Source organism: Terrapene carolina, unplaced genomic scaffold (assembly GCF_002925995.2).
Source record: "Terrapene carolina triunguis isolate 2854851 unplaced genomic scaffold, T_m_triunguis-2.0 Scaffold629, whole genome shotgun sequence".
Classification (NCBI taxonomy): domain Eukaryota; kingdom Metazoa; phylum Chordata; order Testudines; family Emydidae; genus Terrapene; species Terrapene triunguis.
Genome location: NW_020664980.1, coordinates 15578138 through 15604723, shown reverse-complemented (window position 1 = coordinate 15604723; position 26586 = coordinate 15578138). Strand labels below are relative to the sequence as shown.

Here is a 26586-nt window from a genome sequence, read left to right as displayed (position 1 = left end):
TCAGAGCGGGTCCCAGACGGTGACCCCGACACGCAGGCCGGGGAAGGGGGGGTGTCACCCGCGGGGAGCCCGAGCGAGCCCCGCTGCCCCCGGCCAGCCAGGCGAGGAGGGGCGTGGAGGGTGCTTGGCTCTGGTGCGCGGCTCTCAGCCCCTCGCCCCAGTGTCCCTGGCCCTGCGGGGGCCCGGAGCCTGTCGCGGGGCGGCAATCCAGCCTGTCCCGGGCAGTCCGGCTCCAGGGGCGCGTCCCGGCGCGCTGCTGCCCGGGGAGGGTCGCGGGAGCTCCCCGCCGCTGCGGGCTGGGGCCAGCGCCGGAGCGATGGACGTTTTCCTCTGCCCCGCGTGTCGGCTTGTCCTGCGGGACCCGGTGACCGTCTCCTGCGGCCATTCCTTCTGCCAGCGGTGCCTGGGCGAGGCGCTGCCCTCCCGCTGCCTCGTGTGCCGGGGGCGGCTGAGACTGCTGGGCTCCAGAGCGGTGCACTGCAACGTCCTGCTGGGCAGCCTGCTGGAGAAGTGCCTGGCCCGGGACACCCAGCTGGCCCGGCTGCAAAACCACGCGCAGGAGCTGCTCCGGAGCCGGGACTACAGGGCGGCGCTGAGGACGACCCAGAAAGGGCTCGAACTGAGTGAGCGTGGCGGGGAGTCCAGGGTCTGGGGGTGGGGAGGGAGGCTGGTCAGTGTCTGGATCCACGCACCCAAACAAAGCAACCCCCCACCCGCTCCTGGTTATGTAACTTCTCGCCAGAAACCGCCGGGCACGACTGCCCTGTCTCTCTCCTGATTAGTTTCCTGTTCATAAAGAGCCGCTTTATTCGCCGAGAGGGGAACCCCACCATCAGAGCCGGGGAATGAAGCTGTGACTTCACGCCGTGTCACTAACGGAGGCAGCTCGTTTTCACCAGCTTGCACAGATGAAGGGTTTAATTCCTCCAAACCCCACCCCCCGCAGGACTTTTAAAAGGGCACGTTTATTATCATCTGTACCAAAGCTGCAAAGTCAGATAGTAACAGCCCTCTGCTTTTCAGGCAGTTGCAGATATTTTCTTTTGCAAGCCCTGGGCACTATTTCAGTTATTCACCTGCACATATATAGCTTCCCGCCATGCATGAGCAGTCATTGCTCTTCCTTCATGACCAACTTCTTTAGCAGGTTGAGGGGTATAGTTTCTGCTGTCAGCCTCTAATCCGAAGGGTTTCGGGTGTGTAAGTGGCAGCAGAATTCGAGCCATTATTTGCAGGAGGAGCTGTGAGTTTCTGAGAGGATGGGAGGGGAACAGCTGTTTTAGAAGTTGGAAGATCAGTAGCACAGAGTGCTCACATCCAGCGATGTGTCAGTCCCAGAGGAAGTTCTTGGCCCAGCTTTGCCGGTCACAGGGGCAGTGCCACGGTTGCTGGAGCAATGTGGAAAAGGGCTATGAAGATGGAAAATGATCAGCAGAGTTGTGAGACCGTCACAGTGTATCCACTCACAGTTGCACCTGTCGGAGCCACCTCTGCCTCTTGGGAGAATGCAGCCCTGGCAAAGACTCTTAGCCAGGGGTTAACTAATTCTCTATTCTCCCAGGACTCCGAGGGCCAGGGCTGGATCCTGCAGTCTTGTTACAGGATTGATCTCCAGGGGAAATTTGCCGGCAGGATCAGGCCCTGGATTTTCTGAACATAGGAGGGAATGTGGATTGCTCCTAGGACAGCAACAATACTGAGTACCCACTTAGCACTTAGCTAGAGCTGTGCATTTGCAGTGCACGGCACAAACATTAATTCATTAATCACCATAGTACCAGAGCATGGGAATGGGGTGTATCTATGTAAGTGACTTGCTGATGGCTAATACATCCTCATTGTGTTCTGAGCAGATCCTTTTATCCAACATATTAACGTAAGACATGCATCACTTTTCAGCATCATGATTGCTTGATCAAGTCTTGAAGCAAATGCATGCATGTGTGTTTATTAACATTTTCATTACTGTTTTATTTTACATCATGGGATTTCTGTAAAAGAAATACTGATAAAAATGTTCAAAGCTCCAAATCCTTGTTACACTGTATGTGTGCTCCAAAAGTTCTCGGTTCTATGCTTGTCTTTATTCTTATTATCATTTGGACTGCTGTTGCGCCAGTCTCCTGGTGCTAGGCGCTGTACAAACACATAAGAAATACTCGATCCCTGCCCAGAAGAACTTCCCATCTTGGTTATGGATACTGCCTGTCTATAAACAAAGTTTTAAAACGTGTTATTTTCAAGGGAAATGCAAAAGCACTTCGCAATTAACCAAAGGCAGTGCTTTGTCAATCCATCTGTTGCCTTATATCTCTTCTGCCAACGAGCTAATTTATCAGTGAGAATCTTCTTAACTTATAGTGGCAATCGAGATAACGAAATACCATTAGGCAACAGCTACAGACTTAAAAGAAAACACAGAGCCGTCACAAAAAGAACATCTAGCCAGATCTTGAACTTGGGGTGTAGTATCTTATTTTCCCCCACAAGCTCAAGTTCGTGTGTGTCTCTGTGCGTGTGGCAAATAAACCTGATCCGTAGACATCATTAAACCTGTGAATACGACTGGCCATGGCATTCTGGCTTTACACACACTTGAAGGGGACAGGTGACGTAGTGCAAAGGAGTCACACCCTCGCTCTTCCCCTCTGGATTCTGAGCTCGGCTCAGGCCCCCAAATGACAAATGAGTTGTGATTTCACCGTGGTTTCCATTTCTCCTCTTAACAAAACGCACTGCACAGCTCAGTTTGGCTGGCAGTCCTGGCTCAAAGACTAGCACTGGGAGAAGGGGCTGCAGCTACTGTTATTATATATATTGCAGTAGCACCAGGGAGAGGAGACCCAGTAAGAGAGAGGAGCCCCATTGTGTGAGGCAGCGTGTAGATAAGTAAAGGAAAGACAACTGCTACTCCAGAGAGCTCATTCTCCAGGATTATGACAAGACACAGCAGGTGGATAAAGAGACACATGGGGATGTGGGCAAGGTTACAGTAAAGACAGGTATGTTTGCGTGAATAAATAGTCACATGGGCCATCCTAGTCACAGCTGTCTGCCTGCCTGGACTGCGGCTCATTGGCAGAACTGCATCAAAGCCTAGGTCTGGAACGGCAGAGGATTCAGGTGCACTGGCAGTGTTGTGTGTGTGGGAAACTTCCATAGCAAACCAAGCCGAAAGCTGCTGAACACCCTCAGGCTTACACAGAGCAATGCTCCAGAGCATATGTTCAGAGCACTTACGATTGTTTTATTATGGAGAAGAGAGCGCTGCTAACATTTCACCAGCATGCCTTCTTCCGAGCCGTTTTGCTAGAATCTCTTATCTGGAGTTAAAGAACTCTAAGTACTTGGAAAGCGTTGCTAGTTTGTTGCTCAATTTTAGCCCAAGGCCCTTTTCCCCTTTGGCTACAGAGCCGTCCTTGGCTGAGTTTTCTTAGGGCTGCGTCGGTGTTTAACACTCACATCAAGCTGCAGATTTTTGCCCCCCTTAGTCTTAAAATCATAGAATCATCGAAATGTAGGACTGGAAGGGACCTCGAGAAGTCCAGTCCAGCCTCCTGTGCTAAGGCAGGGCCAAATAAACCCAGACCATCCCTCGTCTAACCTATTCTTAAAAACTTGCCGTGATAGGGATTTCACAACCTCTCTTGGATGCCTGTTCCAGAACTTAACTACCTTTATAGTTGGAAAGTTTTCCTAGTACCTAACCTGAAGCTGCAGTGGACATGGAGAACGATTGATCACCGTCTTGGTTAGAACAGCCCTTCACACGTTTGAAGACTGTCATCAGTTCCCCCCTTCCCCGGTCTTCTTTTCTCAAGACTATTCTTAGTCCGCAAATGAATTTCTTGAGGTGGATGCCTGGCCACTGCGTTTGTGTTCATTCAGAAGGATGGCACTGCGCCTGTCCTTGTTATCACTTGGTTCTGGGTCGCTGCTGTCAATCTCTCACTTTAACGCACCAGTGCAGCCCAAATGAATCATAGAATCATAGAATCATAGAATATCAGGGTTGGAAGGGACCTCAAGAGGTCATCTAGTCCAACCCCCTGCTCAAAGCAGGACCAATTCCCAACTAAATCATCCCAGCCAGGGCTTTGTCAAGCTGGGCCTTAAAAACCTCCAAGGAAGGAGACTCCACCACCTCCCTAGGTAACGCATTCCAGTGCTTCACCACCCTCCTAGTGAAATAGTGTTTCCTAATATCCAACCTGGACCTCCCCCACTGCAACTTGAGACCATTGCTCCTTGTTCTGTCATCTGCCACCACTGAGAACAGCCGAGCTCCATCCTCTTTGGAACCCCCCTTCAGGTAGTTGAAGGCTGCTATCAAATCCCCCCTCATTCTTCTCTTCTGGAGACTAAACAATCCCAGTTCCCTCAGCCTCTCCTCATAAGTCATGTGCTCCAGACCCCTAATCATTTTTGTTGCCCTCCGCTGGACTCTTTCCAATTTTTCCACATCCTTTTTGTAGTGTGGGGCCCAAAACTGAACACAGTATTCCAGATGAGGCCTCACCAATGTCGAATAAAGGGGAACGATCACGTTCCTCGATCTGCTGGCAATGCCCCTATTTATACAGCCCAAAATGCCGTTAGCCTTCTTGGCAACAAGAGCACACTGTTGACTCATATCCAGCTTCTCGTGAAACCCATCTGAGCAGGGTGACGGCTTCCCCAGCACAGACTTGGAGGCGATGTTATCCTGGCCGGGGAGATGAGCCTTCCTGGGAGTGCCGGAGAGCCAGCAGTGTAGTTAGTGCAGGAGTATTTTCTCTCGCCCGCTGTGGATTGCAGAGATGCGCCGAGGTTCACAGCCAGGCTTTCTCATTGATTAAGCTTGTACCCGTCAGCAGTCCTGTAACATTCTCATGAGGAGTGACTGAAAGAGAGAAAATATTCGTAGACAGACTGCTTGGCCAGGAAAATTACCAGCATACTGGGGGACAGGTGGCCCCCTCTGCAAATTAATATACGGTATGACAGGTTGTCCCAGGGAGACTTTTAGTTAGAAGTCATCAGCTGAAATCCAGCCTAGGTCAGTAGGGTCTGAAAGCAATATCATCTTGTGCTTATTCGGTAACCTCTATGAAATTAGAATTGGGGGTGTTAGTGAACAAGTTGCCATATGACACCAGCAATACCCCTGGCGCCCACAATGGAAGTGCTGGAAGAAAGGCAAACCTTAGAGCTGATCCCACCAGGTCAGTGGATGAGGCCCAGTGTAAGGGAATGTTCTGCAGTGCTGTCTGTCCAGGTGCTAGCAGAGCTCTGTAGAACTGGCACTACGGCACATTTCGTTGGTACTAAAACGGGGAACTTCAGAGGTGCCCAACTGCTATTAATAGGTCAACGAGAATTGAATTCCTCACTCCGGTAGGCGGCTTTGGGGAATCTCAGTCTCAATTTCTACTTGAAAACATAGAGCCAATAAGGGACACAGATTCCCTCTCTTTGTTCCATATTCCTCCTCCATCCATCTTCCTTGACACGGAGATGGCAAACACTTGGCCAGACAGACTGAGAGGCTGTCTAGTGTCACTGCAGCCTATGGGTCGTCAGCCGACATGGTGTTTTGTAATGTCTCACAGCAGCATCGCTCAGTGACTCACAGCAGACGCCCCTGGGCCTTCTATGGCAACAGCACACCACAGGGACTATTTTTATTCTTTCTCCAGCCACAGAAGCACAGCTGTGTCCCAAACGCTGTGGTTCTGGATGTCTGGAGAACAGCCCCCCCAACCTTCGAATCAATAGGTCCTGTTCTTGAAAGGCAGCTCTAATATGCATTGTCAGATTCCACTCAGCTGAGGTCTTGCTAAGAGATTGGGTACATCAGGATAAAGTGGAATGAAGGGAAATTTAAGGGGCGGGAGAGGGGAATCCTTAGGTTTCTTAGATTGTTGAATAGTCTCTGAAGGGATGCTGGCTGTGATTCAGCCTTATTCCACCAAGCACCTGAGATTAAAAAGTAGGGAGCAGTTCAGCATTAGCAAGAAAGGGACTAGATGAAATGGAAGCTCCGATTCCCTGTCTCGAAGCAGTCTGACTTGTAACGGATTGCTCTACGTGTTATTCTGTCCTTTTCCCATAGCCTGTGTCTGGCTCATCTATTTAGATGAGAAGCTTTTCGGGACGGAGTTTGTCTCTTACTCTGTGTTTGTACAACACCCAGCACAGTGGGGCGCCAATCTTTGCTGGTCCTTAGGCACTACCATAATAAACATGATTCAGTATTATAAGGGCGGATAGTTAACCTGAGATACCCCTAGTGGTTTTAAGTAGAACTGGTCAAAAATGTTCAGTTGAAAAACCGTTTTCTTCGTTTTATGTACCATTTTCATTTTTTACTTATCAGTTTTCAGTTTGTTTTCTTTTGATGATTGTATCTGTTTGGATCAGACCAATTCACCACGCGGCAGGCTTCTACAAAAATCAGAAGCACACCCTAAATGAAAAGCGTCTATTTCAAAATTGAAAAAAAAAATCATTTTGGAGAAATTTCCAAAACGTGTGAATACAGTAATGTAGATAAAAGAATTCCGTGCAAATATTTGGGGATCAAAAATGAAAAACCAGGCCCATTTTGAAACCCAGCAGAATGAAATCAGCTCTGAAATTTTCAGAGTTTTCGTGAGTTAAGATCTGGAATTATAGAGTCTTTAGCTTTGTTGACGAACTCTAGTTTAATCCAAGCCTGCTTTTGCATTACCAGTTCCTGTTATAAAATATTGACATCTGTGACTAGTGTCAGACTAGATCACCTAGTTAGCTGGATTAGATCTCTTAGTCATGTGTCTGATGTGGATATTCCACTGTGAGAGTGCTAACCTGTATATTCATTGCCTTACGGACCCTTCTGCATCCTGGCCGGAAATTAAGTCATTAACAAAAAGTAATTAGTGCCAACAGTGTGAATTTAGTGGTGACAAAATCATGGCGTAAGTTGATCAAAATGCAAATGCGAGTGTATGTGATAAAATAGTGCAAGTCTCACTGATTTGGCATACAATGAGTGTGCAAAACAATTGTCACAACTGTTTTATCCTGTTAGCTGGCTTTCCTTCTCCACCTTCTCCACCACGCTTTGGATGTGCAAGTTATGCTTATTTTGCCTTGTCCATCCAGTGCCAAGTCAGTGCAAGTTACACTACTTCACCCCGACACCTGTTTTCTGATGTTATCCTCCCCCCCAGCTGAATTTGTCCAGGAGATTTCCATAGGACTTGCACCTGTTTGCACTAGGGCAGAATTCACCGTGTATAGGAGATATTGAGTGTAGACCTTGTATTAACGGCACTGAGGGCTTCTGTCTGCAGCTCCTGATGATGTTTCGCTGAGGCTGTGCCGGTCGGAGGCGTATGTGGCCCTGCAGCAGTATTCAGAGGCGCTGGAGGATTTGGAGGTGGTGTGCCGGAGTGAGCCAGAAGAGTGTGAGGTGAGTCAGTGCGTGGCTGGTGGGTTGGTTCTGCTACAAGAAGGTGGATGGGGCACCTGCTGTGGGCTACAAGGGCTCCTTGAAATGAAACGTGATGTGAAATGTTGCGCTTGAGCTGTGGGACTGCAGCCGTCTGCTCACAGGGACGGGGATTTTGTTCCTGGGACTGTTAGAACTCTAAATGCTGGCGGGCTCTTCCTCCCCGCTTCTCCCAGAGGGCTTCATTTGGCCCCAGGAATCTCCCTGATCTTGTTTTGCCACACTTCTGCGAACCCGCCTACCTCCCTGGAGAGATTTAGAGCTGTCCAAAGGAGATGGGGAGGGGGGCTCTACAAATATTTAAGAGCACAATTGGAATCTGTTCTCAAACATAAACCACGCCAGGAGTGAACAGGATGCACCTAGCAACTTCTCTGCTGGTGCACTAGGATTCGGCTCTGGGACTCAGAACCCACTCAGATTTCAGCTGTTGCAGTTTTGGAGGGTCTTCTCCATGAAGCCTCTTCCCCCCCCCAGCTCCAGGGCGCTTTGCCTTTTTGCCACTCTTCCTGAAATTCATGGGCAGGTCAGCATCCCATGAGTCTTAGGGCCTGATCCAATGCCTGTTATAAACATTGAGAATCTTTCCATTGACTTTAATGGGCATTGGATCAGGCTTTAGCTTGCTATGCCATCAAGTGCCTGCGGTTTGTTTCGTGCATTGCAATGCTCTGTCATGGTGCGACGACTCCGTCATCATTCAGTGAGGCAGCATTGTCATGTGACGCTGTAAACTATTGAGCCTTTGAGGGCAAACACTCAGAGGTGGGAACTCTTCCCTCATCCCTTCTCCTGGGAAATCAGACGGTGTTTTCCAAGGTGCATTTGGCAGGAAGTTCATCCCTTATATAGTTAGTGTTGTAAAGGCATATGGGGACCAGGCCATTTTTTGTTAACGCTGGCACAGCTGTTGTTCCCTTGTATGTTGCCGAACAAAATAGAGTTGTTTTCTCTATGGTGAGATCTTCCTGCGGCTCACTAAATGCTGGAAGTAGGTGCTTTCTTCTTGGCATTCCCTCCACAGGCCAGGTACAACTGGGCATTTGCTAGACAAGCCCATTATAAAAGGAGCTGGATGCATGGTTCCCTCCCGCCTCCAGTGCCCTGCTAGAGATTTCAGGCCAGACCTTGAAGGGGAAAGGCAGCTCGGCCTCCAGCCTGCGTGCTTAAACCGAGCTGGCTGATTATGCCAGACTGTGGGCCCATGTTTTCTTTATGACACAGGCTCCTGTTCGCCACGGGTGGAGCTGACCTCGTTTTCTTTGGACCTCGTTCAGCGCCTGCGAGCAAGGGAGTAGCATTGCAGTTTGGATAATATGACAGTGACAAATGTTAATGCTGTTTGATTTTTCTGAGCTCGCTTGTCCAGGTTTTGGAGAGATCTGGTTTCTCTGTGTGTGTTTGTACAGTGTGGGCTGGATTTCCTGTGGCGTTGTGGCCCCTTTATACTTTTCCAGCTACACAAAGGCAGCCAGATCTCCCCATGAGGGAATACTCTCAGCACAACTGGGTCCCCAGGGGAAGACCGGGCATGGCTGGCTCTGTGCCAGCTTCCCTTGCAGCCCCCTGTGTACCAGGGGCACATCAAGGAAAAAAGAGAGCCTGGCTGGAGTGAATTGGAGGTTTGGGGGCTGTGGGCAGTGGAGTGTGAATTACAGCAGCCTTGAGATTGCTCTAATTTACACTGGGGACTGAGCACAAAGGTGTCTCTGTCCCCTCCTTTCCTGCACTGAGCACTGCTTGGCTGGAGTGCACCATGCGGCGCTGTGTCTTTAATGGCGGCACTAATACAAATTATACAGAAAGATGAGAGGGTTTTTCTTTTCCGTGTCACAAATTCTCTTTGGAATCCAAAACTGGCAAATTTTCCCCCAGTGCAAATATCTTACCCTCAGCTCAGCTCAATTTGGAGCCAGGTCCCGGCAGTGCAGGGGAAATGCAGTAGCCACTAAGGGGTTTCTCCTTGGCCTATAGTTTGGAAAACTTGCATGGTGGCCGTTCCCTGTGTCCCTGGGGGGTGTCTGGGAAAGGGACAGCTTGCAGAGGGTGGCAAGAGTTTTAGATCCACAGAGTGGATGGAAAAATGTGCTCATTATACAGAGGATCCAGCCTTTGAATGCCACCACCTTGCCAGCAGCCCTGGTGCAGCTGGTTAGCAAGCCGGGATCATGGTCCATTGCTAATTCTGAACTCACACGCTTGCTCTCTGCACAGGCATTGGGTGTGTCTTGCTTGGAAACACACTAACCAAATTAAGTGGCAAGTTGCAGTTATTGAATGTAAACACTCCATTATGCTAATCGGGCCATCTGTCATATCTCATTAAGCCCAGCGCACCTAGATAACTCTATTGGGTTAAAAAAAAAACCAACCCAAAGTGAAGCACTCCGGGAGTGTCTGGCATCCTGTCAAAGGCAATCTTCATTCAAGCAAACTCATTGCTTGCATAGAACTAAGGTAATAAAGGCAGAGCTTCCAGCAGAGTGGAAGGGAGAGGTTGATTCCTGCTGGACTGGTGCATGGATCACAGGGTGGGCTAGCGGGGACACAGCTTTGGGCTGCAGGCGGAGGGGTTTTCAGTATTACTATTACTTAGTTGGGTTACTGTAGCCCCTCGGAGCTCCAGTCACGGGCTTGGACCTCATTGTGCTTGGCGCTCTACAAACACAGAACACAGAGATGGTCCCTGCCCCAGAGAGCTTACAATCAAAGTAAGATGCCAGATGGATAGAGGAAACAATGAGGCGACATTGGTCAGCATGACAGGCAGTGGTCTCAGCATGCCAGGGGCCTAACTGTTGTCAAGTTTTTTTTGTAGGCATCTTGGAAAAGGCGAGTTTAAAGGAGGGACTATAAGTGGGTTTGTGGATGTGCATCGGGAGCTTCTCCCAAGCACGAGGGGCAGCACGAGAGAAAGCATGGAGGTGCTTGTTTGAAAATTTCACAAGTAGGCGATGCAGGCTGGCATCATGGACCGGATGGAGGCAGGAGTCGACGTTTCGGTGCTGAATGAGAGAGAATGGGTAGGGTGGGGCTAGACCACGAAGGGCCTTGAAAGCGAAGCCAGGCAGCTTATGTTTGGTGCCACAGAGGAGGGGAGCCAGTGGAAGGATGCAAAGAGAGGGGTGAGGCGGTCAAAGGGATGGGCAAGGAGGAAAATGCTCTTTGCAGCGGCATTCTGAATAGATCTGAACTGGGCCAGGTTGCATTTGTCAGGGCCAGAGAGACGGATAGTGCAGGACTGAGATGCAGGAGGAGGAGAGCCTGCATGACAGTTTCCGCAAGGTCTGAGTTGGTGGGGAAACTTGTATTAGTGCTGCCTGATGAGTTGATACAATGAGGACTTGGGTTTCTAGGGCTGCCAAGCTAGTGCCTCTCAGGGGCCTAAGGTTCCCTTTAAACGAAAACAACCAGCTGGTGACTAATCCGGATGGCTCAGTCCTATTTGCTTTGCTCCTCTGCAGGGCTATTTCCAGAAAGGGAAGGTGCTGCTGGAGTTGGGAGAGAAGTCCGAAGCCTTGCTGCAGTTCCACCATTGCCTTACACTCAATCCCAGCTTCCCTGCTGCTCAGCACGAGATGGAAAAGGTGAACGTGCCCCGGGGCCTTTCAGCCAAGAGCCAGGCTCCCCTTTAAACCTGTCCATTTCCCCAGGAGGTAGAAATCTGGGCATGGATTTCAGTGCCCTTGAATTAGACAGTAAAATAAAGCCATGATACGCTCCTTTTCTCCTGGAAACTGAATCATAGAATATCAGGGTTGGAAGGGACCTCAGGAGGTCATCTAGTCCAACCCCCTGCTCAAAACAGGACTAATCCCCAGACAGATTTTTGCCCCAGATCCCTAAATGGCCCCCTCAAGGATTGAACTCACAACGCTGGGTTTAGCAGGCCAATGCTCAAACCACTGAGCTATCCCTGCCAGCATGGGAGGGAGGACTAGACTGTTCCTGAGTGCAACTATGAACAGGTTTCCTTCCCCTCCCCACCACCTTCCCAGGCAAAAGCCTTGCAGTTTTCCTGTCCAGAAAACTGCCTCTAGAGCCACATCTCCAAGTCTCTTGCCTGGGCAATTCTCAGCTGAGCACTGCTCCCAGGTTGGTTAAGAAAGAGCCGTCTAGCCAGCCCGGCGTATGGGGGATCTCAGTGCAGATCCTGTTTGGCCGACGTCCCTCCCATTACAGAAATCACCATGACCTTTGGCACCGCTTGCTACCCCTGGCAGCCTCTATGGGCACAGAGATGTTTCCTCCGTCCGAGTCCGGGGTGAGGAACATGGTTGTGGGTGGGGCAGTTTGCACTGCGCTTGCCCGTGTTGTATCAGTTCTGTTGGCAATGTCCCCACGGCTGTTAATCACCACTGCCATATTCACTCTCTTCTCCCACCCTTTCTTCCCAAATCATTGCACTGCCCGGGCATTCATGGGGCAATGGGTAGAACTGGTGTGTCACTGCAGCAGGAAACCAGGATTCTGCCCAGAGGCTCTGGAGAAGAGAAATTGGGCTTGGATCTTCCTCTCTACCCTGTCTATAGCCATCAGGCATGGCTGGAGTTTGGTCCTGCCTAGCTTTCTAGAATATATAGGGTTGGGGTGGGGAGAGGGGAGGAGCAGAGGGTGTTGAGGGCTTAGACTCTTCCACCCCGATCTAGAAGCCACGTTGCACCTTATGGTTTGCTTTCCCTGCACCAAAAATGTAACGCGACTCCTCCGCCTGCAGATCCTCACACAGGCTGACTCCCCACTCCCAGGCACTGTCGTGGAGCTACTGAGTGCTGCCAGCCTGGACTTTAAAAGCTCCAACTCAGGGAAGGAAGGAGCAGAGCCTCTGCTGAGGCCCTCTTCCGGAGAAGAGTACGGGCAGGTGAGGGGGCCTGTTGGGCCTGCTATGGTTATGGGTGCAGGAGCAAAGATCAGGTGAAGAGAGTCACACAGAGGGGGGTGTGTGTGGTAACCAAGAGTGCTGTCACGTGCACAATGTCTTTCTCTGGGATTGGGAAGGGGATGAAAGAAAGACGGAGGGAGTTGCAGCGAGCAGAGATTCAGCACCGCAAAGGAGTGAACAGGGCGGATTGAACACCGGGAAAGCGATACCCCCCCCATCTCGTGACGGGATTGGGTAGGGATGAGAAGTCCCCCATTTTCCATAGATTTTCCCCCCTGCCGTGTTTTTGGTAAGCAAAATATTTCCAAACTGATTTCAGGCAACAAAAGATGTGACAGCAAATTTGGGTCGTGTCAGCAATTCCCCCTCCCCAAGTTTTATTCTTTGAGGGAAAAAAAGGGGTGGGATTTTTTGGTGAAAAGCTTTACATGAGGAAAAATTCAGGCCAGCTCCTATTGTTACGTTACCCTCTCTGGGAGACCCTGCTAGTTGAGGAGGGATGAGGAGATGCGGGAGTGTCGGTTCAAACACACCCAAGGAGTGGGCGGAGCTTGGAGAGAGTCGGCCCGTGTTTTGAGCACAACACTGGCCATCCTCTGTATGCATGATAGGTGCCCAGGTTGGATAACAAGGGGACAGCATCTTTGTTCTCCTCTGTTGTGTGTGTGTGTGTGTGTGTCTAAAATCCTTCCCTTGGAGCTCCCATCCCCAGCATGTGTGGAAAATCCTTCCCCCTTGTGACTCAGTAGCGCAGACGTGTCTATGGAGAATGCACCGGAGGCAGGGATATCAGGCTTGACTTTCTATTTTTTTGTGATCTAGGATCCAGAGAGAGAGACGGAGGATGGGAAGGGGGAAGCTTTGTCTGAACGTAGCCAGTTGGAGCCTCGAAGTCCCCAGCAGCCTGCCTGGTGGCCGAGGAGAAGGAAAGACTCAGGGACTTCAGCAGAGAGGCAAGAGGGGAGATCATTAGGTAGGTGGCCCCGCAGGCACCTGGAAGCCCATCTAAATGCCGCGAGTGTGTGTGTCACCCCATCCTCCATTGCAGGGCAAGTTTGCAGCCTTTCTCTTGCCGTTGGTACCCAAGGTGGATGGGGCTTAATATTCATGGAGAACGGAAGAGTCTCAGTGGTTGTGGAAACCCAACATTTCTTAATGAGGCTTTGTCAGTCTCCTCTAGAGTGTGTCCCCTCACCGAGCCGTGGAGAGGAGTCTACTCCAGGGACTTCTGACTGTATGTGGTCAAACTCCACCCTAGAGTCACATGCTGCAATCCCCTCCTCATAGGAAGTACAGAGGAGAAGGCCATGACCTGAACTGGACAGTGTCTATCCCCGCCACCTGGTCTCGTAGGCTGGGGGAGACTGGCTGGTATTTGGATTCAGGTTGGAGTTGTATTTGGATGTTCAGCATCATGTGGTTGTGAATTCCATCCCATCCCATTTGTACTGTGAATTCCCGTCTCCTAGCGCATGTGCTTGCGCTCCCCCACACCCAGCATTTAGCAGGGTGGTTTCCCCATGCATGCTCTCACTTAGAAAGGCGGCTGTTAATGCCGGCTCCAGTTACAGTGTGTCTTCCGCATAGACAGGCGTAAAAGACAAGTGCAGCTACTTTGCTCTCAAACCAGAAGCCCACCGAAGTCTGTGGAAATAGTCCCAATGTCTTCCAGGGGCTCTGGATCAGGCCCTCCATTCCGGAGTGAGAAACACTTCCCGTCCCAGATACACTGGGGGGAAAAACTTTTTCCGAAGTAGGAACTTGGCCTCAGCATTTGGCCTGTCGGCTGCTGCGATACGTACACGCACTTAAATAACGCTACCTAGCACTTTGGCTTTTCCTCTTCAAAGCATTGTCTGGGTAGAAACGACTTACACCTCACACCACCCGTGGGGGGGAGAGGATTAGTTTCATTCTCCAAACGGGCAAACAGACCTAGAGGGATGAAATGACTCACTCAGGCCGTGCAGTGACTCAGTGGCGGGGCAGAAATGATTGCTCCTGGTTTTACGCTTGCTTCACTAGACTTGAGACCCAGGCCACGCTGCCTGCTCAAATGTTCCATTTGAAATCCACCCGGCTGAAACCCTGCGGCTGTCTGCTGCCGGAGGGCAGATGAGGTGATCATAGAGGTTCCTTCTGTCCTTAAATCTATGAAAACTCCCAAGCGCTTCTCAGAGGGCATCACTCATTCCTCTGCTCCTTCTGCTCCTAGGTATTGGGGAGGAAACAGCAGACACAGCAGCAGCAAAATCTAGCCATCGCCACGAGCCAGAGCTTAGGGACCTACTGAGCGTGTCTGACCTGGAGTGCTCCCTCTGCATACGGTGAGTCACCAAAGGGCTTTTGCAGTGACGGATAAACACCGAGCGGGGGCCCAGTTTGCTGGCCCAGATCTTTTGCTCACATCTTGCTGCAAAATTTTGCATGCCAAAGCACAGGCAAAGCTAAACGAGTAACGCACGGTAAAGCGTGCAGGACATGGATAACAATGTGTGGTTGGTCCCTTTGATGTCGATAACAGAGTCTGTTACCACCGGCTCATGAGTCAGCATTCCTAGTGCCCTCGGTGTAATTCACTGTAATGAAAACACTAGGCTCCTGTAGGCTCGGAAGTGGGGGGCACCTTCTTTAACTGGGGACCATTGGGCATCTCTGTTGGAGAGAAACTCCAGGACTGGAATAGCAGGGGGCAATGCAAGTCTAACCAGAGGTGCATTGGCAGAGCTGTGTGTGCAGAGGGGAGGAAACTGGTACAGAAGACAGCACGCAACCAGATTGTTGGATAATATAGAGCAGGGAATGGGCTGGGGCCATGTGGCTGAATGAGCTGATAGTGAAACCAAGTGAAACTTGCCAAAGGGTGTGTTAAAATTAACGTCATTATCCACTTAACTCTTCGAGTACCTGGAACCGTTACACAGCTATCCTCCTCGCCTCTCCCGAACGGTGGTGTTGGGTTTTGCTAGCTCGTGTGCTGCAACAAGAAGACAAAGATCTTTGCACATTGCAGTCTAGCCCTGAGGCTGCTCCTAATCCTTTCCCTGCTCCTAGTAGCTACATGGGGGTTCAGAGCAGCAAATGGGCAGCTTGGGAAATGTACCATCCCCTGTGTAAGTGAACTGAGGAGGGCGGAGTTAAAGTAGGGGTGAATTTGGCCCGATGGACCTGAAAATTGCCAGTCGTTTAATCCCAGGACTATTTTTTGAGGAGGGGAACGAGGGATGTACAAGTGTCCAGAAGCCCAAACTGTAATGGAGAGAGAAGCCAGGAGAGAAGTGTTAGCTCAATGGTTGGCGCTTCCATTGGGCAGCACGTCCTGGCCCGTTAACATCTTCTTTGAGCAGCGGGCACTGGTCTAGGGCTTTCTGCTCTATGTCCCTCTTTGGTCCCTACTCTCTTGCTGGCCCATGACCTCCCTCCCTTCCCTGCACTCCTGGGTTTGTCCCAAGTAATCTGTTACTCTCTGTGTCTGGGTGGACCCTCCCCTCTTCTGGGGGAAGGCTGTCGGGGCCATTTGGTGGGTCCCTGCTGCCTGCTACGGAAAGTCACATAGGCCAGTCATTAGCGCTCTGCTGGGCGAGGAGATCCCTGGGAATGCTCTGGAGGCAGCACGCTTGGCCTTCGTCGGGGCTGGTGGGATGGAGCTTCTTACATTGCCTAACGCTGACCGCCCCGGTTGCCTCCAGAGGAAACCCCTGCCCTACCTCTAGGCAGGTGCAGTGGGATCACCAGGACTCCAGCAGGGACGGAAACAGAGCTCACACCTGGAGCAGAATGCTGTGGGGCTGACCTCCGAGGTTTTAGTGGTTTAACTCCATCCATCAGGGCCCAGGCTGCCGATCTGGGGCGGGCGATTTATACTTCTGATTAAGCAATAAGCCAGCATCACAGACAGGCTTCAAACAGGAGCATTCAGCTAACTAAGCAACAGGCCAAGGTCGGCGTGTTCCCTCACAAACGGCTGGCCTCTCCCAGCAGCGAGAAAGGAGATCTGGGACGTGGCTCGTCCCTGTAAGAAGGGGAAGTGGTACATGTGAGGCAGCCATGGTCACATGACTGTGCACTGGCTCGGCGGAGCTACCCTTAACGCCCACCACCAGGGACGGGAGGAGAACTAGGCCTTGTGTCTGGATATGTTGGCCAGCAGCAGACAGGACCTGAGCAAACAGCTCTGCCAGGGCTCCTCAGTCCTGACCTTAAACCTGCTGCTCCCTCCTCGGGCCTCTGTTCAGCAGAGACCAACGGCCGCACTGCGCTTTTGCAACGTGGGCAACTTGTCCCTGAGCCGTGCCCCCGAGCCCACCCTGGGACTTCAGATCAGCCTCTGAACCCAGGAGCGGTGGCGTGAAGCGCTAATCCCTCTGGACGACCCAGCCCTGGTCTGCAGCTCGAGGGCTGGTTATTTTTTAAGCCTGAGTTCCCTCGATTAAAAATAACAATGCGACTAATCCGTTAGGGCAGACGTCAGTTCAACGAGAGGAAATGGTCCGTGCGAGCCAAGATGCCGCATGGAGCTCGGGCCTCCTGGCAAACTGGCTGTCAAGTGCTGGCAAGTTCTGGGAATAACCTGCTGGGCGGGCTACTCCTGGCGAAGGGGAGACGGCCACTGATATGAAAGTGGAGATGTTCAGTGATGTTATTTAATGCGAATGTGAGGCTCTGGGGCAAAGTCACTGAGCGTGATGGGGTCAGTTGTCTTCCAGGCACTGCACGTTTCCTCTACAGTCAATTGCCCGCTAGGAGGCTGATCGGGGCGTGAGCACCAGGTGCAGGAGAGCTGGCTTGCATTGTAGGATGGAGGTGCTGGGCAGGTGTCAGAGGGTGAATTCTCTCTGTCTATGGTAATTCTATGGCTCCGTTTTCCATAGCCCCTGACTGCTTCACCCTCTTAAAGCTATGTATCCTCCCAGCACCCCTGTGAGGGAGGGAAGGGCTGTTAGCGAGCCTCCCACGCGTCCTTTGCACTGGCTGCCCAGAGAGCAGACGCACTTTGTTGGCATACGAAACCTTAACTAGACTGGGACCCAGCTACCTGGGGGGGGGGGGCTGCTCTCCTCCCTGGGTTTTCACCTCTTCTAAGGCCAAATCGTGGCCTGTAACTAACTCCACGCACCCCTCTTCCACCCTCCTTCCTTTGGTTGGCTCACCCTTGTGCCCGTTGTTCCGCAGGATGTTCTTTGAGCCAGTGACCACGCCCTGCGGCCACACCTTCTGCAAGGAGTGCCTGGAGCGCAGTCTGGACCACAGGCCCAACTGCCCACTCTGCAAACAGAGCCTGAGAGAGGTAAGAGGAAGCCTCTGGTGACTCTATGGGTTGGAGCAGAAGGGAGATCGGAGCACTGCTGTTAGCATGCTCCAGCTGGGAAAGCAGCAGGACTGGAAGGGTGTGCCCCCCTCGCAGTGGCAATATTGGCCAAGCTAGGAGGGTGTAAGAGTAGGACTGTGCTGTATGTTGGCAAGCAGTGTTCTCTGCCAGATGGGGTACTGGGTCTGCACATGTACATGTGATCATATCATATTTTTTCACACAACGTGCAATTAGACTGAGGAACTCATCGCCACAAGACTAGTTGAGGCCAAGAATTTAGCTAGATTCACAGAGGAACTGTGCATTTATATGCATCTAGGGTTATAATAGTGAAGGCTAACAAAAATGGAAGGGGATTAAAACCTCATGCCTCCGGGATTAAGGGAATCTCTAAATGACAGGGATTAAGAGGAGACCATCATGAAGCAAATTATCTCAGGGGTTTCTTGCACCTTCCTCAGAAGCATCTGATATTGGCCACTCTCAGAGACAGGATACTAGACTAAATGGACCATAGGTCTGATCCACTCTGGCAATTCCTTTCCTATAACACCTAATCCTATTACATCTGTGGGAAACCCTCCTAGAGCTGGAATGGGAGGAGCCCATGTCACTGGGAGAAGATTTTGGGCTCTCTCCTTGCCATTCTTTGATCTGAAATGGCCTTTGGCTCCATGAGGGGTGGGGATAGTTCCCAGCTTCAGTTGGGCCCCTGGACTTCCCTGAATGTTTTTGTCCAAGGTTGTACGTCTTTCTCTTTCTCTTTCTTCCAGTATTTGAAGGCTGGGAAGTACAACCCCACCGTGCTGCTGGTGGAGATCATGGTGGCCACCTTTCCCTCGCAGCTGGCAGACAGGAAACGGGTGCATGAGGCTGAGATGGCAGAGCTCTCAAAGTAAACAAAGAACGTCTTCAATATGTGTGTGTATGTGCGCGGGGGAGAGGGGGCGGGAGAGCGAGTGTATGTGCATGTACCGTAATGTGGCCAGGGGAGACCTTCGGTCTCAGTGGGGCCTTCAGAGAACAGAGAGGATCCCACTGAGAAGCTGCTGCCTGGTGGGTTGGTGGGGTTCTTGCCACTGGGCCTCCAGATCAGATCAGCTGGATTGCTTCATTGGCAGAGTTATACCCCCTGGATAATCTGAGGCGATGATTTACTGTTCTGCGAGGCCAGAGCATTGTTTCTTCATGTTTCCTCTTGGCGGAATGCAATATTAAAGAGCTGGTTTGTGAGAATGGCCAGGTCCTGCTAAATATAAATTGACTCCTTGAGACTTGGTGTCCTCCGCTTTTCCATGTGCTGCTCTTGCCATGTCCGCACGGAAAAGGGGTGAAGTTTCAAAGTGACCGAGAATTTCTTTCCTGTCATCCCCTTCCCTGCAGCCTGACCAAGAACATCCCCATCTTCGTGTGCACCATGTCTTTCCCGGGCATCTCGTGCCCACTGCACGTCTTTGAACCTCGCTACCGTCTCATGATGCGGAGGTGCCAGGAGACCGGCACGAAGATGTTTGGCATGTGTATGTATGAGAATGGGAAGAGGTGAGCGACAGACCAAGGCACCAACTGCAGCTGCGTTCTCATCCCTCCATCTGTAACTCCCTCCTCCTGCTACCCACCCATCATCCTCTCAGACCTATCAACTACCCCACCTTTTGCTGTAGCCATGTCAATTCCTGTGTCTTTGTCTTCCAAAATAGTAGCTGTCAGTCTAGGGGCCCTGTGACGTCCACGAGGGGCCAGTCAATGCTGGAAGAAAGATGGTCCAGTGGTTAGGGCCAGTTGCAGCAGTGCTGTGGTCTAAAACTCTACCAGCATATCTGTTGGAAACCCTGTTAGGAGAATGACCCCACAGTGAAGGGAGTTTGGAGGGTGGGGAAAAGAAGCCCCACAGTTCCTCCAAGAGGCGCCTCTCTAGTTAGAACATAAGAACGACCGTACTGGGTCAGACCAAAGGTCCATCTAGCCCAGTATCCTGTCTACCGACAGTGGCCAATGCCAGGTGCCCCAGAGGGAGTGAACCTAACAGGTAATGATCAAGTGATCTCTCTCCTGCCATCCATCTCCACCCTCTGACAAACAAACAGAGGCTAGGGACACCATTCCTTACCCATCGTGGCTAATAGCCATTAATGGACTTAACCTCCATGAATTTATCCAGTTCTCTTTTAAACCCCGTTATAGTCCTGTAGTTCCTTTCAGAGCAGCACTGACAGGCTCCAAAAGACAAAACCCCTCCCCGCCGGTGGGAAGCTTGTGGACTGCCCACCTGGGTCACAAGGGTCAGAGATGCTCAGGGCTCCAGCAAGGATGTGGAAGAGCCCTGAGTAAAATATATCCATAGTCACCGGTAGCGTAGCTTGGACATAAATTTGGTGTCCTGGACACTGGAGGAATCACTCCCTTGCAGATGTATCTGGCTTAGTGGAGGGTATTACAGATTGACAGGGATCTTCTCTGTGCGTGGGGCCTTCATCCAGCCAGTTACTGGGGTTTTTCTTCTTTTTTGTGTGGAAAGATGCTCTCTCATTGCTCTCATGCCTACGCTCCCCCCCCCCCCACTCCCTTCTCATCCGCTCCAGTTTCGCGGACTACGGCTGCATGTTGGAGATTCAGCACATAGAGTTCTTGGCCGACGGGCGATCCCTGGTGGACACGATAGGAAGGCGTCGGTTCCGGGTGCTGAGACGGGGACACAGGGACGGCTACAACACTGCTGATATCGAGTACCTGGAGGATGAGAAGGTGAGAGCAGCCCGTGGAGGGCTGCTGAATAAATGCGCAGCAGGGGCAATAGCAGTCATTCAGCGGGGCAGACCACCGGTTGAAACGGGGCAATCCCAGAACGGTGAATTCTGGCGCATGGGAACGTTCTCTCCAGGCGCGTTTCTGGGGCTCAGAAAGTCCGTTCGCTCCAGCCATCTGCTGCTGGCTCATCCCTTGCTGCTTTATAATCTTCCCAGGCTTAGAGCGTGCTGGGGTTTCCAAGAACGGACTTCAGCCATTCACCCACGTTGGCCTCCTTGCACCCAACGCCTAACTGGCTATCCCCACCTCTGTGCTGCAAGCCAGGTTTGTCATGGAGGGCATCCCTTCCCCCCGCTGGCCGTATCGCTCACCAGTGGCACCGGTCGTGGTGAACGAGGAACTAGTGCTGTGCACTGGTGAGCATGGGATCTGCCCCCTCCGCGGGTGAGCTGATCCAGGCCAACTTCTACTGATTGCAGCCTTTTGAGGAGCCACTACATGGACACAGTGCTATGGGGGTGGGTGGCTGGAATGACAGCAGTATCATGCTGGGTGAGCGCTGCCTGCCGCTGAGAGGAACCTCATCAGTACTCATGATACTCCTGCATGTACTATGTTACTGAACCAGTTTATCTGTTCAATATCTTCATTAATGATCTGGAGGATGGCGTGGACTGTACTCTCAGCAAGTTTGCAGATGACACTAAACTGGGAGGCGTGGTAGATACGCTGGAGGGTAGGGATAGGATACAGAGGGACTTAGACAAATTAGAGGATTGGGCCAAAAGAAACCTGATGAGGTTCAACAAGGACAAGTGCAGAGTCCTGCACTTAGGACGGAAGAATCCCATGCACTGCTACAGACTAGGGACCGAATGGCTAGGCAGGAGTTCTGCAGAAAAGGACCTAGGGGTTACAGTGGACAAGAAGTTGGATATGTGTCAACAGTGTGCTCTTGTTGCCAAGAAGGCTAACGGCATTTTGGGCTGTATGAGTAGGGGCATTGCCAGCAGATCGAGGGTCGTGATCATTCCTCTCTATTCGACATTGGTGAGGCCTCATCTGGAGTACGGTGCCCAGTTTTGGGCCCCACTCTACAAGAAGGATGTGGAAAAATTGGAAAGAGTCCAGAGGAGGGCAACAAAAATGATTAGGGGGCTGGAGCACATGACTTATGAGGAGAGGCTGAGGGAACTGGGATTGTTTAGTCTGCAGAAGAGAAGAATGGGGGGGGGATTTGATAGCTGCTTTCAACTACCTGAAAGGAGGTTCCAAAGAGGATGGATCTAGACTATTCTCAGTGGTACCAGATGACAGAACAAGGGGTAATGGTCTCAAGTTGCAGTGGGGGAGGTTTAGGTGGATATTAGGAAAAACTTTTTCACTAGGAGGGTGGTGAAGCACTGGAATGGGTTACCTAGGGAGGTGGTAGAATCTCCTTCCTTAGAGGTTTTTAAGGTCAGGCTTGACAAAGCCCTGGCTGGGATGATTTAGTTGGGGATTGGTCCTGCTTTGAGCAGGGGGTTGGACTAGATGACCTCCTGAGGTCCCTTCCAACCCTGATATTCTATGATTCTATCTAAAATCCCTGTATTGCTTTCTTCTCCTCTCCTGTCTTCACCACTCCTACACTTTCTCCTTCCAACTCCCTCCCCCTGATCTCTCACCCCCTCCCCTGTGTGCTCCCCTTCACGCTTCCTTCCACGCTGCTTCTCCCTGCTGGCCAGGTGGAAGGGGAAGAGCTGGCTGAGCTGCAGCATCTGCACGAATGCACCTACCAGCAGGCGCAGAAGTTTTGTGAACACGGGGATGCCGCCTTGAGGCAGATTCTGATGCACCGCGGACCCCTGCCTGAGAAGGAAGAGGACATCCAGGTAATGAGGGAGTTGCTGGCTGGGTGCCTAAGGGAGGCTGCCTTCTTAGAAATACACATATAGATTTCACAGCTGCAATGGCCAGAAGGGGTCATCGTGAATCTCTCATCTGAGCTCCTGCATCACCTGGAGCCCCATGGTGGAAGTAGAGCAGACATTTAGAAAGACATCCAGTCTTGATCTCCAAGCGGAAGAGGATCCGCCATGTCCCTTGAGGAGCTGGTGCAGTGGTTAATTACCCTCACTGTTAAAAATTTGTATCTGATTTCCAGCTTGAATGTAGCTGAATTCAACTTGCAGCCATTGGATCCCAAGATGCCTCTGTTTGCTAGATTAAAGACCTCTCATAGCAGAGATATTCCTGTCTAGGCACTTAGAGATGTCATGAAATCGCTCCTGGCTGAGCTCCTTTAGTCTCTCATTGTGAGGTGTTCTCCCGAACTTGAGTCACTCTTACAGATCGACTCTGAATCCTCTCTGACTTGTCAAAATCTAACCGGCACCAAGCAGAAGCCTGCCATTACAAAATAAAAGGGATGGGTGCCCAGGGCAGGAGCAGCAAAGGGCGCTGCAGGTTGAGAGTGAGGTGCATTGGGGGAGCCCAGGACTGGACCAGCAGGTCACACCATCGTACATTAGCAGAGCTGGGGGGAGCGGAGTTTGCACTCCATGTTACTGACCAAAAATACTTGGGTGGCTATTTTCTACCTAATTGTTCGTTTGTTGTAAAAGTGCCTGGAGTCCCAATTGGGGATGAAAGCTCCATTGCGCTAGGTGCTGCAGCTTGTCCCTGCTCCAAAGAGCAATTTATTACTCGCTCCTTTTTAAAACAAGAACAGGGTTGAGGATAGTGATATGGTCACAGGGGAAACTGAGGTCCTCTGCATGCCAAGATGAATTGCTTGGGGAACCTACTATGATCTCTAAACCCTGCAAGGGGTCTGAGCTGGAGTGGGGGCAGGGGGGGAGCGGAGAGATCCTTTCAGTGGATATATCTCAATCCCAGGTGCACGACCATGAGTTTTCACTGTCCTGGTGAATATATCAACTGTAAGACCCATTTGCCTGGTTTTAGAGTATACGCTGCGGGACGAACCATTCCCCACAAAGCTCTTGCTGTTTGGTGGGGACCCTAGAGGTGACAAATAAGTCAAGGTGTCCTGCCTCGTCTAGTTTTTGCTCCTATTGCTATGTAGAGAGGAGTTTCCTTGCCCAGCATCATTTTTAGTGCTGGTTTGTGACCCTCAGCTATCTTAACAGTTGGCCCACAGGTATTTTTAAACTGTTCCTGGAATCAAAATTAAAAAAGTAAATATTTGTGGTGCCTTCAAGGAAATGGCCTCTCTGGCTAGGGCCGAGGTGCCCCAGGGGCTGGGTCCGACTCGCTTGTCACATGCTTCTGATGGATTCGGACTCTGCAGAACACAAGCTTTCCTTTTCTTAAGCAAGTACATTTCTACTGGTTGCAAAGATTCTCTTCTGGATGTGACTGGCCCTTACACTGCCTTAGCCAGCCTGAAACGAGAGGCAGGCCCTGTCCTCATTCCCCTGAGTGGGGTGTTTTCTCTTAAACCTGGTTACATTTTAAAGAGAGTGTTTTTCAGATTACTTAGGTGCCCAACTGCGCACCTAAATGGCATGAATAGGTGCTGCAGTGCTGCATTCAAGTCCAGGAGCTGCATGTGCAGATGGCCAAACAAAGGGCAAACATAAGGTCCTAAAGATACCCTGGGTAAGGCTTTCCCCACTGAGAACTGCTGTAGGCAACACTCTCCTTTCTGGACACAGTGCACGCTGCTCTGGGGCAGCCCCGGTGAGGCTGTGTGGGTATTACAGAGGAGAGGATCTGGCCCCCCTGCTCAGCAAAGCAAGGAGCTTATCTGAAGACCCAGAAAAGGGTGTTTTGAGTAAGGAATTGCCATGTTTGCAGCCCCTTTTCCGGCCATAACTGCACTCTGGGGCACCGCGTGGTATATTTGTCTGAGTCTTTCAGTTCTGGAGCCTGGATTCTGTTCTGCAATGAGCCTGGCCCTTGACGGGTAACTAAGATGTCCAAGCGGACACCTGACTAACAATGGTCTGACGGGGCAATCCTGTCGACCGGGGCATAATGCCTCCTACAGGATATCCCACAGGTCCCAGGCCCTACTGCCTGAGCTCGTGTCAAGCTCCCGCCCTCTTTCTTCTCTCTCCCCTAGGCCACCAAAGATGGACCAGCTTGGTGTTGGTGGCTTATTTCCATTTTGCCCCTGGACCCATCCGACCAGCTCCGGCTCTTTGCCACCACCTCGCTGCGGGCCCGCCTCACTCAGCTGAAGCACCTCCTGACCGGCATCCTGCAGCGCCGCGATTACGGCCACCAACTCGCAGACCTCCGCCCGAGAGGCAGGATCTGAAATCCGGGGCGTTGCCGGTGCCTTGGCCAACTCGACCAGCACTTTGGGAGGGCCGGCCACGGGCGGGATGGAGATGTCGCCCGTTTTATTTCTGTGTTTGGCCTCCATGTTTTTATTGTCTTTTCTTCCTCACACCGACCTCAGCAGCCGGCCGCGCGCAAGCCTCTCCGGCAAACAGAGCTGGAAAGGGCACGCAGTGGCAGCTAGAGTCCTCGATCGATTAGTGATACCATGCCGTCCATGCAGTCTTGATAAGCTGCTTAGGGGATTTAGGAGCATCTCCCTAGGTCTGAGGAAGGCAACAAGTCTGAAGGTGGGGCCAGGCTAAGGACACTGGCTTGCCTCTATGAGCCAAAGCCCCATGCCAAGTTATTTTGGTATCAAGAAATCTCGAGGACAACCAGAAATGAATGCCAGGTGTCGCGTTGTTTTGGACTCTTCCACATTCAGGGTCACTAGCGTTTGCTAGCTTGTCCCAGTCTCTACACGCTAGGTGAGGAAAAGGGGCTTTAAATCATTGGAAGCGTTGTAACAGGAGGGGGGAGGTTTCAGTAGCTTCCCGTGAGTTAGAGTTGGTGCCTTTAATCATGAGTTTGATCTGATAGTCCATAAAAAAGAGAATTAAGTTAAATTAAATTAAATAAAATAATCGGATCTTCTCAGGTCAGCTTCTAACAGCTGCTTATGGCCAAAAATCCCGAAAGAGAAGTTGCTACTTGAATATACCCAGTTCAGTATGTTCCTGTCTTTCAGATTTGCTTCCTTCTCTGCTGTTGTTTGGGTGTCTGAATTTGCAGAAAGCTTCTGCCCCTTATTCAGTCTGGCAATGCTAAGAGATGCTGCTGCGTTGCTCTTGCAAGGGTCAGCCACCCGTTTCTCATGGACTCAGAGACTTTAAGGCCAGATGAGACCATCGTGATCATCTAGTCTGACCTGCACGTTGCAGGCCATAGACCCTCAATCACCCACTCCTGTGATAGACCCATAACCTCTGGCTGAGTTACTGACGTCCTCAAATCATGGTTTAAAGGCTTCAAGTTGCAGAGAATCCACCACTTACATTAGGTTAAACCTGCAAGTGACCCATGCCCCATGCTGCAGAGGAAGGCAAAAAACCTCCCAGGGTCTCTGCCAATCTGACTCGGGAGAGGGGGGGGATTCTTTTCTGACCCCAACTATGGCGATCAGTTAGACCCTGGGCATGTGGGTGAGACCTGGGAAAGAATTCTCTGTAGGGACTCAGAGACCTCCACATGTAGTTTCCATCTGCTGCAAGAGGAATGCCATGGAACGAGGAAGGCAGGGAGAGTTTGCTCAGATGAGAGGTGTGCCAAAGAGGCCTCGGTTGGATCTGGATTGAGTTTAAGCTGGGGTTCTGCTTCTGGGCCAGCTCATTAAAAGCTTTGGGTTTGAAGGCACCAAAATCTCAGGCAATTTGGCCCACAAATAATTTTATGAGATTTCTGACATCTTGAGTGGTGGAAATCTTGTGAGATCAGCATTTCTTGTGATATTTCTGCCATTTTGGGCTGAAATCTTTTGTCCTGAGATTTTGACTGCAGTTTGAACTGAGATCAGAAGATGAGGTTCTTCCAGTTTCGGATGCAACCTTCAAATGAAACCGAGAGAGACAGGTTTGGGTCTGGGGCTTCAAATCTAAATGTCCATAAATTCAGAGTGGTTCGGTTGAGCTGATCTGGGATTCTTCTGGCTAGTGATGGGCCCGTGATGCTAAGGTTGATCTGGATCTAAACTTCTCCGTAGCAGGCGAGCAAGAGTCCGAGTGCCTATGACTAATTTCCTCTTGTCACTTAATACAATGGAATGAGATGAAAGGTGGAGGAAATGAGCTAGGAGTTTGTGGCTGCTTTTCTGTAGATGATCTAGACTGGGTAGTT

General features: G+C 51.1%; 1 protein-coding gene across 1 annotated transcript; it reads left to right on the top strand.

Annotated features, from left to right (window-relative positions):
- Positions 1 to 217: 217 nt before the first annotated feature.
- Positions 218 to 25735, top strand: LOC112116616 (LON peptidase N-terminal domain and RING finger protein 1-like). Its single transcript, XM_024214229.3, has 12 exons — positions 218 to 623; positions 7320 to 7438; positions 10942 to 11064; positions 12195 to 12338; positions 13182 to 13332; positions 14575 to 14686; positions 17532 to 17646; positions 18444 to 18565; positions 19054 to 19212; positions 20253 to 20415; positions 22146 to 22292; positions 24491 to 25735. The coding sequence occupies exons 1-12, from the start codon at positions 317 to 319 to the stop codon at positions 24686 to 24688; spliced, it is 1860 nt and encodes a 619-aa protein (XP_024069997.2). The 5' UTR covers positions 218 to 316; the 3' UTR covers positions 24689 to 25735.
- Positions 25736 to 26586: the final 851 nt, after the last annotated feature.

Excerpts from the sequence above, each read along its gene's own strand:
- LOC112116616 (XM_024214229.3), top strand. The coding sequence starts at position 317 with ATGGACGTTTTCCTCTGCCCCGCGTGTCGGCTTGTCCTGCGGGACCCG. Across the intron at positions 11,065-12,194 it reads CTCAGCACGAGATGGAAAAG|ATCCTCACACAGGCTGACTC; the intron begins GTGAACGTGCCC and ends CTCCGCCTGCAG. Across the intron at positions 14,687-17,531 it reads GAGTGCTCCCTCTGCATACG|GATGTTCTTTGAGCCAGTGA; the intron begins GTGAGTCACCAA and ends GTTGTTCCGCAG.